General features: G+C 42.9%; 1 protein-coding gene across 2 annotated transcripts in view; it reads left to right on the forward strand.

Annotated features, from left to right (window-relative positions):
* Positions 1–14,182, forward strand: part of CACNA1D (calcium voltage-gated channel subunit alpha1 D) — a 1,248,477-nt gene that overhangs the window by 958,425 nt on the left and 275,870 nt on the right. For both annotated transcript variants that reach the window (XM_069206436.1, XM_069206437.1), the window contains exon 33: positions 6,816–6,907. In XM_069206436.1, coding sequence (XP_069062537.1) covers positions 6,816–6,907 — 92 coding nt within the window. The remainder of the gene's footprint in view (positions 1–6,815; positions 6,908–14,182) is intronic.

The following is a 14,182-nucleotide window of genomic DNA, read 5'->3' on the forward strand; positions in this document are numbered from 1 at the left end:
GTCTTGGAGTGGTGGGTTTGCCTGGGGTCCCTGTAGTGGTGGACACACTGCTGATTGATATGCCCTGAGGACAGTGGCATGGGCCCGCTGGGTGGGTGCTGTGGTGGTGTTTCCGGAGGGGGGAGGGTCTGTGGTGGCTTGTGACAGTGGCAGGGTAACCAACTGTCCCGAGGTCCCTGATGGGCCAGGCTGGTCATCTTGATCCAGACGTGCAGAGCTGCTGTCATCACTGTGGGCCTCTTCTGTGGGGGGACTGGATATGTCTGGCACCTCCTGTCCTGTGACGTTGGGTATGGTTCCTGTTGGGGTGTAAATGCATAGTTTTAGTATCTGTATGTGCCATCTTGTGCATTGGGTGAGTTACCCTCTACTCCTGTGCTTACCTTGTTGTGTTTGCCATTGTGTGATTGGTGTTTTGGGGTCTGTGTGGGGGTCTGTACTAGACATGCTTTGGCAATGGGTGTCCATGCTTTGGTGTTGCATGCAGGGCTTGGTTTTGGGATTGTTGGGTTGTGATAGTGGGGCATATGTGAGGTGTTGGAGTGCTGGGGGTGAGGGGTAGGGTGGGGGTATGTGATGACATGCAGGTAGGGGGGTGAAAGTGGTAAAGATTTGACTTACCAGAGTCCAGTCCTCCTGCTACTCCTGTGAGGCCCTCAGGATGCAGTATTGCCAAGGCTTGCTCCTCCCATGTTGTTAGTTGTGGGGGAGGAGGTAGGGGGCCACCGCCAGTCCTCTGTACAGCAATCTGGTGTCTGGATACCACAGAACGCACCTTCCCTCGTAGGTCGTTCCACCTCTTCCTGATGTCATCCTGTGTTCTTGGATGCAGTCCTACTGCGTTGACCCTGTCGACGATTCCCCGCCATTGCTCCATCTTCCTAGCAATGGAGGTGTGCTGCACCTGTGATCCGAGAAGCTGTGGTTCTACCCGGATGATTTCCTCCACCATGACCCTGAGCTCCTCCTCAGAAAACCTGGGGTGTCTTTGAGGTGCCATGATGTGGTGTGGGTGATGTGTGAGGTGATGTTTGTTGTGCTGTGTGACATTTTGTGTTGCTGTGTGTTGGTTGAGGTGTGTGGATGTTGTATGCGTGATGGTGTAGTGTGCTTGTGGATGCTGGTGTAGTGTTGGCTATTCTCTCTGTGTGCTTCTTCCCAAAAATGTCATTGTAAGGGGTTGTGGGTAATGTGGGTGTGTGTTTTATAGTGTTGTGGGTGTGTGGTAGTGTGTGTATATGTATCAGGTGTGTGTATTTCGAATTGTCCAAAGTGATTGTGTTTTGTAAGTGTGTGTGTATTTTGAGCACGGCGGTGTGTACCGCCAATGGTTTACTGCGGTTGAAAGACTGCCCCGTTCATTCGTGGATGGTAATAGAGTGGGCGTATTCTTGGTGGCGTGACGGTGTAGGTTTTGGTGTCGGCAGTTTATCACTGACCTTTGGTGTGGCAGACTTGTGTAGGTGTCTGTATTGTGGAGGATTACGAGATGTGGGTCGTAATACCTGTAGCGGATTTCCGCCACGGTATGTTAGTGGCCTTCAGCACAACGGTAAGAGGGATTTTCCACCAGGGTTGTAATGAGGGCCTATATGTCCTACTTTAACCATACACTGCACCCTGCCCTTGGAGCTACCTGGGGCCTTCCTTAGGGGTGTCTTACATGTAAGAAAGGGAAGGTTTAGGCCTGGCAATTGGGTACAGTCGAATTTACAGTTAAAATTGAACACACAGACACTGAAGTGGTAGGTCTGAGCCATGATTACAGAGCTGCTGGTGTGGGTGTCACAACCAGTGCTACAGGCGCACTAGTAGCATTTGGTTTACAGGCCCTGGGCACCTCTAGTGCACTTTACTAGGGCTTACTAGTAAATCAAATAGGTCAATCATGAATAAGCCAATTACATACAAATTTTATAAAGGAGCACTTGCACACATTTTATAAAGGAGCACTTGCACTTTAGCACTGGTTAGCAGTGGTAAAGTGCCCAAAGTAACAAAATCAGGAAAAGCAGAGTCCAGTACACATCAAAAACCTGGAAACAGAGGCAAAAAGTTAAGGGAGACCACACTAACGATGAAATATCTAACAGACTGATTGTGGATTCTATTAAAAAAGTGAGGAATCAAAAGGTAGATCTATCTATCAGAAGAACAAGTTGCTTACCTTCTTTAATGCTTTTTTAGTGGACACAGTATCTATATGTGTATTCCTCAGTGACCCACCCGCCTCTTTGGTTTGAAGTCTGCCGTATGTTTTTACATCGGTGCTGTTGGTTTCACCAGTTCGCATTGAAGGCACGTAAACAAATTGGTGGAAATTAATGTCAGCACCCCAACGAGGGGTTATGGCTCCGATGACATCACGTGGAGTCACTTGTGGAACCGTGCCATTATGATGTCCTTGTAAATGTGGGAGAGCTGAAAAGAAAGGTTTAGGTGGAATGCTGACGCATTGGGATATTCAAAAGGTGAGGATTCGACAGGGAGATACTGTACCCACCAGAAAAAGCATTATCATACGTAAGTAACTTGTTCATCTGGTAGACTGGCTTTGAGGACATTATGCTGCATATGCCGGTTTACCTCAGCTTTAATAAAAATTATTTGTTAGACTGCTTTCAGACTTATCGAAGAGCCTCATGCTTCTTTCTTGAATCTTAATAAGGGAAGGATGCTGCAATTTAAAAAGGGCAGGACATTGTTGGTGCAGTCACCCCATCTGTCAGAGGTGTGAAATGTTATACTTGACCAAGGGACTAGACACTTCAGAAATCCACGTCTTTTAAAAAAAATCTACTTGTCCCATTTGATGCCATGTAAAGAGGTGAAAAAATATGGCAGTGATCTCATTATATGGAGCTAACATAGCAGTCACTTTGGGAATGCCAATGCTTATTTTAGGCCAAGGATTGTGTTCTACCAAGGGTCTAATCATACAGCATTTTGATTAGATTGTATTCTAAACATACCATGGCTCTATTTATCTCAGATCTTTGAATATTTACAGGCTGTGCGCATGCAGGGCTTATTTATGTTTGTGTTCTTTTTGGGATAACTATGCCAGCATATTTCTTATATAGGATCTCTCGTTAAGCAAAGTCCAGTACATATAATTGCTCTCTTTATTAGTTTAATTTCTGGCTCAGTGTCTGGGTAAGTGGCTTAGCAATTGGTCTGGTAGATTTATTTTTTTTGGCAGTCATTAATTTTTGCAGATGTTTTTGTAAAGAAACTCAGAGTCTACTTGTGGACCAGAATTTTGGTTGCCAAATGAGAATTGAGGAGATTGCCAGTTTGACATTCTCTGCTTGATCACATTGTGTCATTCTTGCACTTGTTTCTTCAGCTCACTTTGTCACAGTTGTCTTGTTCGCCGGAATTGTGAGCACATACTAAGTGCAATGTAAATGACTCAAATAATACATTGGACAAATAGATACATTATGCAGTCTGGTCAGAGTCAAATAGCTTTTGGCTAGCTATGCATGTAAGTTTGTCTTAGATCTACATAAGTGTTTTTTCATTCAAAATGAGTTGCTCACATGAAGATTGTTATGTGAACAGATTTACTTACAGGGATAGTAGTAGCTGGGATCGGGACATCCATAGGGCTCGAATTCCCCTTCTGATTTATAGCATATCTACAAACTTACATGAAATTACAGGTTGGGCCTCATGACAACGGATCAAAATAATATTGATTTGATCTTGAAATAAAATTACAGTCAAGCTTTCTTAAACTGTTTCTAAAAGATAGAAAAAATTAATCAAGTAAAAGAAACAAAAACTACATCAAATACTCAATAGAGAAAATACTATATTATTTTAATGTACTATTAAAAACTTAAAGTATGTAAACTACAAACATCAGATTCACATACCAATTTGTCTCTTAAAAGCTCATCTTCTGTCAGTTTGTAAAAAAATTGGGTGCAAACTTCTTCTGAAGCATGGACGCCTCAGTCTGAAGATGCAGTATCTTGATTAGTTGTCTCCAAGTTTAGATTGTGCTAATGAGAAAGCGAATAGCCCTTTACCCAGTTGGCCCAGTATGCATTGGAATAGTGGCAAAGCTCTACCTGCTGCTTTGCTAGGTAAATTACTACTTGAGAGGATATTCGACAACATGCTTAGAGACAGGCTTCTGCATTTTGTAGCCTTAATTGATCAGGTACCGATTCAAGAGCAAGTACACAAATCGTATATGCCTCGTTCGGAATTTTTATGTTATTTTTTATTAGTGATTTTACTTTTAGTTTTCTCCAGCAGGTAAATTACGAGTCTCTCCATTCCACCTCATGTGTTCTTGGGAGGTTCTGGTTTTTGTTTCTGCTCTAAGAAATAGTATTAAATGATAAAGGTCCAATCATGGTGAAAACATATTACTTACCTGTAAATATATTTCTCTATCATGGTTATCTTTCTGCTACCCATAACCTGCTTGTACTTCTTTACCGACCATGTCTGAGAATTAGCTGGTATTCCATTACTGTCAAACAGATAGATCTTTAATTGCTCAGGTGAAGCAGGGCATTGTTACGAAACGTAAAACAGCAGAAATTGTATGTCAGTATTTAAATATTAGTTTGAATATGTATAGACCCATTGTAGGCCACAAAGAATACTAATTGTTAATGAAAATGAAAGACATATCCCTGATGTCAGACAAGTAACTTTACTTAACTCTTCATGGTCATCAACAAATTCACCAATCCTCCCTCTGAAGCCACCAACATCCACCCTTTGCAAGACCTCTGCGACAAACTGGCCATCTTCTTCCACCGCTCGATTAAGGACATCTATGACAGCTTCCTCCTGCAGAACCCGCCCAGCATCAGAATCTGCAACTGACCCAGCCCCCCAGAACCCACCCAAACTGTCCACAGCTGGTCCACTCGCACCACAGAAGAGACTGAAATCATCATGGATAGCATTCACTCCGGAGCTCCCACAGACCCCTGTCCTCACCACATCTACAACAGAGCCAGTGCATCCATTGCCCCCGAACTCCGCAAGACACTGAACTGCTCTATCAAAACAGCCACCTTCCCTGATGATTGGAAACAAACCAGAGTCCGCCCTCTCCTGGAGAGACCCACAGCCGACCCATCACAGCTAAAGGATTTCTGGTCCATCTCGCTACTACCCTACCCGGCCAAAGTCCTGGAAAAAGCCATAAACTCACAGCTACGACAATTAATCGAAGACAACAATGCTTTGGATACCTCCCAGTCTGGCTTCCGCAGCAACCACAGAACAGAGACAGCTCTTCTTGCAGTCACTGATGACATCTGCAGACTCCTTGGCCATGGCCACACCGCAGCACTCATACTCCTCAACTCAGCAGCCTTCAACACGGTCTCCCAAAGCACCTTATACACCAGACTGTACGATGTAGGAATCTGCGGAAAAGCCTTACAATGGATTCACTGCTTCCCAGAACACAGAGAGTCAGGCTCCCACCCTTCATATCCAAACCAACAGAAGTCAGCTGCGGAGTCCCTCAGGGATCCTTCCTGAGCCCAACGCTCTTCGATATATACATGGCCCCGCTTGCAGCCATCGTCAGAGGCCATGGAATGAACATCGTGTCATACACCGATGACAGAAAACTCATCATAGCCCTCACTGAAGACCCGGACAAAGCCAAGAGGAGCTTTCACACCGGAATGAAAGCCGTCACCACCTGGTCTAGGGAGAGCTACCTCAAGTTAAACTCAGACAAGACCGAGCTCATCATCTTTGGAAGCTCCACTTCAGCCTGGGATGACTCCTATTGGCCCACATCGCTCAGCGTCCCACCTGCTGCGACTGACCATGCCCGCAGCCTGAGAATCATCCTCAACTCCTCCCGAACAATGACCCAGCAGGTAATTGCAGTCATCTCTTCCTGCTGGCACACCCTCCGCCAACTCTGCAAAATCTTCAAACGGATCCCGGTCGACTGCCGCAAGATAGTCACCCACACCCTAGTCACAAGCAAGCTCGACTACAGCAACGCACTTTACGCCTGCACCGCAACAAAGAACATCAGAAAACTACAACTCATCTAAAATGCCACTGCAAGATTCATCCTCAGCTTCCCCCACCAGGAACACATCTCCCAACACCTGAGACTCCTCCATTGGCTCAGGTGGAGAAGCAAATCAACTTCAAACTGCTCACCCACATCTACAAGCCCTGCTCAACATCGGACCGGCCTATCTGCATCATCGCATCTCTTTCCATAACCTCACCATGCCCCTTCGATCGACCCAGCAGAGTCTAGCCACCATTCCACTCATCTGGAAAACCACTGCCAGAGGAAGATCTTTCACCTACCTTGCAGCCAACAGCTGGAACAACCTACCCACGCACCTCAGACAAAGTCAATCACTCACTATCTTCAGGATGCTCAAGACATGTCTTTTCTAATGAGGCCCAGACCCTCCACCAGCGCCTTGAAACCCTCACAGGTGAATAGTTGTGCTTTATAAAAACTGATTGATTGATTGATTGATTGAGTTTCGTTTCTGTGATTTACTCCCAACCCCCACCTTTTAATTCAAGAATTATAAACTAAATTAAACTGCTTTAAGAGATCTGTGTTCTTGGAAATAGGAAAGGTTCAGGCTATGCTGGTTACGTTAATAGTGAGATAAGAAGCAAGCACACTTGGAATGATGATAGTTCGAATCTTTTTGGTTTTCACAAGTGTACATGACAGATTTACACGTAATTAGTGAAACACCTTACTCACGTGGACTAACATGCACTTAAAAAATGATTAAGACTTGATTCACAGTGAATAATCTTTTTTCATGTCTTTGCAGGTGTTTGGTAAAATTGCCATGAGGGATCATACTCAAATAAATAGAAACAACAATTTCCAGACGTTTCCACAAGCTGTCCTTCTTCTGTTCAGGTACATTTTTAATTTGCCTGAAAAGTAAGGTGCTTAGGTCGATTAGTATAAATTTGCTGAATAGGCCATGTAATATTTGGCTTTAAGCAGGGGTAACTCGGTGAAAACTACCATTCTAGATCTTGCCTAACAGTTTGCATGCATTGTTGCGGTGAGGGGTATTGTGTGCAGGAAAGGGTTTAGAGCCTGTCAATTACTTTCAATTTGTTGGCTCAATTGTCATTTTTTCTAGCTGTCTCCAAAATGGGCACCCTATGCGTCTTCTTCTCACTTCCTTTTTTTTCTCTGGAGCATGGATCAAGTGCAAATTGATTACATTTGTTTAGTGCCTTTCTGCTGTCCTTCTGCCGCCTGTACTGTGATTCAGTGTACTTTTTTTCATATTTTAGTCCATCATTTCCACTTCCATGCTACTCCTTTGGGTTGCTGTTAACTTCCGTTCTATAGGTTTGTTTGTTGTTGCCTTATATTTTTAGGAATTCTGTTCTGCCTTTTACAGCACCAGACAAATAGCACGGACTATTAAAGTTGTTTGTGACTTTGTTTTACAGGTCAGTACTTCTGTTTATAGCACAAAACTAATAGCACAGAACATTAAAGCAGTCCATGTGACTGCATGTGCTTATAGGCTGCGCCTCTTCTCTTCGCTTATAAAGATTGAAGTGTACACCAGTGTGAAACTGGTCTCTGCTAGCCTTTCCATTCAAGCAGTCCAGTCACATACTTCTTGCCAGGCTGCCCCTATGCAACATAAACATTTTTGATGCAGCTGTTATTTTTTTCAAACACAAAGTATGTTGCTTTTTAAAGTACCTCAATTTTTTCAGCATTTAATCAATTTCTTCTTAAAACCTGTATCCTCACTCTAATGTATTCCACCTCTTCTCTGCACATACAAAGTATGTGCCTGTTGAAAGCGCCTCAGTTTTGTGCAGCACAGCAACTACTCCATTTCTCCTTAAAACCTGTACCTAAATCCCCCTTCTCATATGTATGCCAAAAAATGTTCTTTCAGGCACCTTATATATCCACTTAATTATTGGAGGTGTCGCCCAACAGCCACAGCTCCACTCCTCTCGAGTCTACCCCACTCCAATCCAATCTACTCCATTCCAGTCCACTCCACTCTACCTCACTCCACACCTCTCAAATCAACCCCAATCTACCCCATTCCACTCCAATCTTCACCTCTGCACTCCTATCTACCTCAGCCTAGTCCATTCCACTCCCTGAATTTGCCCAACTGCAATCTACCACACTCCAGTCCACCCTACTCCACTCCACTATAATCTACCACAGTGTACCCCCTCCAATTTACCCTAATCTATCCCAATGCACTCCATTGCAATCTACCCCACTCCACTCCAGTTTACCCCACTACACTCAAATCTATCCCACCACCCCAGTTTTTAGGCCACACCACATGTTCTCTGACCTCACTGCCCGAGTAGAAGTTTATGCCTTAGAGGGTGTCAGCCCTGATTTGCTCTAAGGCTCCTTCAGTGTTGATGCAACCTTGGTGGACCACCTTCCAAGGCAAGAGTTGCTTGGTTCAGGCTCTGAGCCCCTTGCAATGACTTATATTTTTTATGGCCACACAGAAGTGGATGACATAGCAACAGATAATCTCCTTCCTCCCATAATAATTGTCCTGGCTTGTACCATGTCATATAAAATGCAAGTAGCTGGACACTTCACCACCAGAAGAAGTGATCCCCTCCCCTTCCAGCCCCCTTTAGAGGAAGTTTCAACATTCACCACTCTTTTACGAAAAGCATCTGAAACTGTGAGGCTGACCTTGTTTTCTGCAGATGCAAAATGTTACATTTTAAAAGAAATCTTACAACCATCCTTCTCAGTGGTGGAGCCCTATCTTCCACTTTAAGGAGGCACTTTAGTACCTTGCCATAGCTGCATGGGAGAATCCCTTTTCGGGCTCAGCTGTCCACAGAGAGTTAGCCAGATGCCATAGGCCTTGTCCTGGTGTTCCATACTTTCTGCCATCTCTCCTTATACTGGAATGTCTAGGGGTCCAAGCTTCTTCTTTGAAGCAAAATTCAAATTTCTTTCCTAATGCACCTTAGTACCTTGCCATAGCTGCATGGGAGAATCCCGTTTCGGGCTTAGCTGTCCACAGAGAGTTAGCCAGATGCAATAGGCCTTGTCCTGGTGTTCCATACTTTCTGCCATCTCTACTTTCACTGGAAAGTCTAGGGGTCCAAGCTTCTTCTTTGAAGCAAAATTCAAATTTCTTTCCTAATGCACCTCCCGATGCAGAATCTAATAATCTTCACTCTATTGGCTTGTAAAGTCTTTGTTTCTGCCAGTCTCACCCTCTATACAGCTGACTCTATCTGTCTACTGAGCAAATATGTTCACACTCTGTAGAAACTGGTAACAATCACTCTAATCACCCTACTAGATCACATGAAAAAGTATTTTACTGATTCAGTCAACAACAGGATATTTCCAAACAAATCCTTTAGTGCAGTCCGTTCTCTGTGGATCTGTTGCACAACTCCTACACGTTTAGTAGGACTGTGTATTATGTAATTATGTCAACAAGAACATCTCAATATAATAGAGACTTAGTCCACATATATCATCAGTAAATCTTGGCTTGGTTTTTGACTAGCTCACTGTACCACATCTAAACATCTAACCTGACCAGGGTAATAGATGTTGTCTGGTAACCTCGAACACAACCACTCTGATTTCCTAGGAATTTGTGGAAACAAATCTAATCTTTCATTGTTACTCCTACTTGCCCAAGGTATAAGCAAGAAAGATACAAAACTAGATTTTTAAAACATTTATTGAAATAATCGTATTCTGGTAAAGAAAATATGAGCTGCAGTTATTAGGAAGATGAAACATAGCTTGTAGTAAGCATTATTAGGATATTGAAATAGATAAACAATCCAACCAGGTTAATTGTTACTAATGTTATTATACTCCTTTCTGCCACTACCTAAACTAAAGAGAGCATAGTGAGAGTACCTTCTGCCAGATCTATTGGGATAGCCTAACTCCCATATCTTGGTATTATGCATTGGGATGCTGATCTAAGGGTGCAAGCTGTCTTCCATTGCAGGATGAAGGTTGGAGTCAGCAGGACTGCATCTCACCTATAGTTCATAGCGGTTCCATGATAAACTCAGCATGAAGTGCTCCTCTGCTGAGTCTAGCACGGAAGCTGTTTTTATAATAATACATTGTCCTTATCACATTGTGGCAGAGGCATAGAACTGCCTTTTATTTGTCTAAAATGGTAGCAGTGTCACTGACAAGCAAACAGAAAAGAAATCAAGAGAATTATGTTCTATTTGTATGACCCTGAAACTAAATGTGCAGACTACAGAGTGACAATGCCTACCAAAAATAAATGCATGTGAAGCACATCTGCGTGCTAGTGGAAACTATGTAAAAAGTCACTGTTAGAAAAAGATGTCAAGCTAAAATGGGAAATCTAAAATGGGGCCGTACAACAGCTCGATCCATGGACATGGCAGTCATGCTGTGCTGCTTCGACATGCTCCACTGACTTCTCAGGAGAGAAGCGACTCATAGAGATGCCCTTTGATGGCAAGCAGTTGTTCGATGAGAGGGGTCAACTCCTCCCTGGAACATTGGAAGATCAGTGTTGCTACAGCTCGATCACTACAGCTTGATCACTGGGCCAAGCCACACCAGCAAAACAGTTCTATTAATAGCGCTGAAAATTATGTGGCTATTCCATGGCAGTGCAGTTCCAGCTGACACAACCTTGTTTACCAGTTCAGGCACCCCAACAAATGTAGCACTTCCTTTGAGGCAGTGAGCAATCAACAGCAGCAGCAGCAGATCCAGTATCCACCAGCCTTTTTCTGCTCTTCTGCCTCAAAGCCTCTCTGATTACTCCCTCCCCTCCCCCCAATCGATCAGCATCTTCAGGAAGGGAGTGTCTTGTTTTGATAACAATTGAGAGCCAGTTATGATTAATTTCTGTATCATCCACTTACTCCACAGGGAGTGTGCCTTACATTCCTGTCCCACCCATCATACCTTTCATAGGCATGTGCTCTTCAGCATATTTCTCAATTTTGGATGCAGAAGTCCATGTCCTGCTGAGCAAAGGAGCCTTAGAGGTGCTCCTCTAGAAAAAAGGGTCACAGAATTCTACTCGCAATAGTCTTGCGACCCAAGAAATATGGAGGTTTGAGACCCATCTTGGATGTCCACTTTCTGAACTTGTTCATTTGGTAGGCAAAGTCAAGATACTATCCTGATCCAACTCTTACTGGCCCTTACTGGCCTTGGATCTGGGCATGTGGTTGGCATTCTTGAAGCTCTAGGAAGCCTATTTTCATCTTGCAGTTCTACTTGCCGCAGACTTTACCAGAGGTTCACATTGAGATCCCAGCACACTCAGTCCATGGTCTTGCTTTTCAGGCTTCTGACCTCACTGTGTGTTTTCATGAAAATGCTTGCAGTTGTGGCAGCTTCACTGTGGCATTCAGAAAAGCATGTTTTTTTTTCATACTTGTCATACAATTGGCTAATGAATGTGGAGTTTCAGCACTGAGTAACAGCCTATTTTCATCTTGCAGTTCTACTTGCCGCAGACTTTACCAGAGGTTCACATTGAGATCCCAGCACACTCTGTCCATGGTCTTGCTTTTCAGGCTTCTGACCTCACTGTGTGTTTTCATGAAAATGCTTGCAGTTGTGGCAGCTTCACTGTGGCATTCAGAAAAGCATGCTTTTTTCATAATTGTCATACAATTGGCTAATGAATGTGGAGTTTCAGCACTGAGTAACACCTTCAGCACCTGAAGACTTCTCACAACCTGGATTTAACCAAGAACACCCAAAAGACTTACCTCACTCCCAGTCAGCTGGTGACCCTGTTCTTGGGTGATCTGGAATGTTGATTTAGCCTGACACTTGATTGTAGTTCTGGCAACAGCAGGCGGAACGGAGTAAACATTTCTGAACATGTTCGTCTTACGAAATGCGAGCTGGAGCTATTCAAAAGTTAATCTTACAGTTTCTTTCTCACAGCTAATTACACGTTTCCCTTCAATGCTTGCACAGATTTTAAAAAGTAGTATTCATGAGCTCCCAGGCAGCTCGTCAACCACCCACTACCTTAGTCACATTCTGCTTGTCTCATGCACTTTACTCATTTGACACGTTATTGTTTTTAGCCAGTTGCATAACGTACAATTATCAAATGTCACATAGCTATTTCTAATAGCAATTAAGCTGAAATATTGCTATAATCAAAGTAACTTTCCCCTTTGGATTTTGCTGAGAAGACAGCATGTATTTGAAAATCATATATGCAAATCTCCCTCTGGTAAAATTGTACTTTACCTATTGAAAACTTTCAAACTAACAAATGTAGTTTTTTTAAAGCTACCCAGGAGATCACACTGTAGCATCATTCAGTGGTCACACATGTTCAGAGCCAAAAACAGCGACATCCAACTAATCGAAATCAACAACTGAGGGTAGTCATCAAATCAATACATTTAAATAACATTAAGCAAATTATGTTCCACAAAGAAGACAGAGAGGGTTTTCAAATCAAAAAGGTTTGTCAAAAGGTTATAGATTCAATACAATCAAATTAGTGACAATTAATAATAAATGCATAAATTCATTTAGTAAATATGAACTTCAAAATCAAAGTAAAATAAGCAAAATAATCAATTAGAGTTAAGGTGTCTCAAATGAAAAGGGTTAAGTAAATCAGCTCTCCCATAAAGAGAGCCCCCTAAAAAGGGCCGGACTGAGCACACAAAGCAGCACTGGCAAATTTTGTCAGACCAGCCAGCGAGCAAGACTGACCACTACAATAGGGCTTGGGGGGATCTCCTCTCAAGAAAATCTGGGAAGAGTGGCAAGAAATGGTGCATTATACAGCACATTTTTCATTATATATTCAGTTGTATTAGTTATTAAAGCATAGTAAATGATGACCTTACCGTGCACCAGGATACAGCAATCTTTTTCTGGGCTCTTCAATGATTCCCTCACCATCACCCTCTAACAATGCCTCTCATCTCTCCATAGCCCCTCTCTCACATGTAGTTCATTTGTTTTATGGAGCCTTGTGAAGTACGGCGTCAGTGTCCACCAGAAGTGGCTCAAGGATCCAGCGAGTCGGCGTTATAGTGAAGGCAAGGTTTATTTTTCAGGTAAGATCGTATTACAGCCCTATGCCAGCCTTCAAACTCGTTACTCCCTTCAACCGTCCTTCGCCCTAAAAATTCTACCCCAAGGTTTTAACACGCATCACCGGAATGCGAACCTAGAACATTCACGCACACCACCTTCCCCTACACCAACTTTCACACCTAAACATAACATAAAAGAAATGCTAAAATGTAATGAACTTGTTTCGCATATTCACAGTATTAGTAAAGCTATACATAGTCCTAAACATAACATAAAAGAAATACTAAAATATAATGAACTTGTTTTGCATATTCACTGCATAGATGAAGCTATACATAGTCTTTAAACCGAGACGGCCTCATTACATTTCTCTTTGGCCGAAACCCTATTACACCTTGTGACCCTGAATCAATTGGCACATCTTGAGCATCCTGAGTATCTGCATTTGTCTTGACATACTTGGCCACCCTATTCAGATTCCATATTTTGTAATCACTTGTCTTCACTGCATTCCTAAACAGCTTTATAACCTCAAAAGGACCCTTGAATTTAGACTGTTTTCCCTCCTTCCTTGGAGACCTTATTTTTACATAATCTCCCTCACGTACCACAGTTTCCTTTACAGCCTTCCGTATGTCATACGGTATCTTCCTTTTATCTTTAACTCCTCTCTCTCTCTCCCTCCAACCTTCAATAATATCAACCCTATCATTAACTTCTCTCCTCTTCTCTATTACCCAACTGGGCTCAATATCACTAGAGGGTACCCTACACTTAAAAAATTAAAATTGAGTCACTCCTGTGGTAGAATGCGGCGTCATACGATATTCACAGACCTTTTTCCTCAACTCACTTTCCCACTCCACACCAACAACCTGCGCTAATTATAAACTCTCCTTCAAAACTTTTATAAAGCGTTCCACAACTCCATTGGATTCTGGATGACACAGAGCCATTCTTTTATGCTTAATGTTTCTTTCCTTTAATAAAGACTCCGTTAATTCTGAGACAAACTGCACCTCATTGTCAGTCAATATCGAAGAAGGGAAACTCTCCCTCTCAAATAGCTCCTCAAGAAAATGTATTATATCCTTTGACTCAACCAAATTT

The sequence above is a fragment of the Pleurodeles waltl genome, chromosome 9 (genome assembly GCF_031143425.1).
Source record: "Pleurodeles waltl isolate 20211129_DDA chromosome 9, aPleWal1.hap1.20221129, whole genome shotgun sequence".
NCBI lineage: Eukaryota > Metazoa > Chordata > Amphibia > Caudata > Salamandridae > Pleurodeles > Pleurodeles waltl.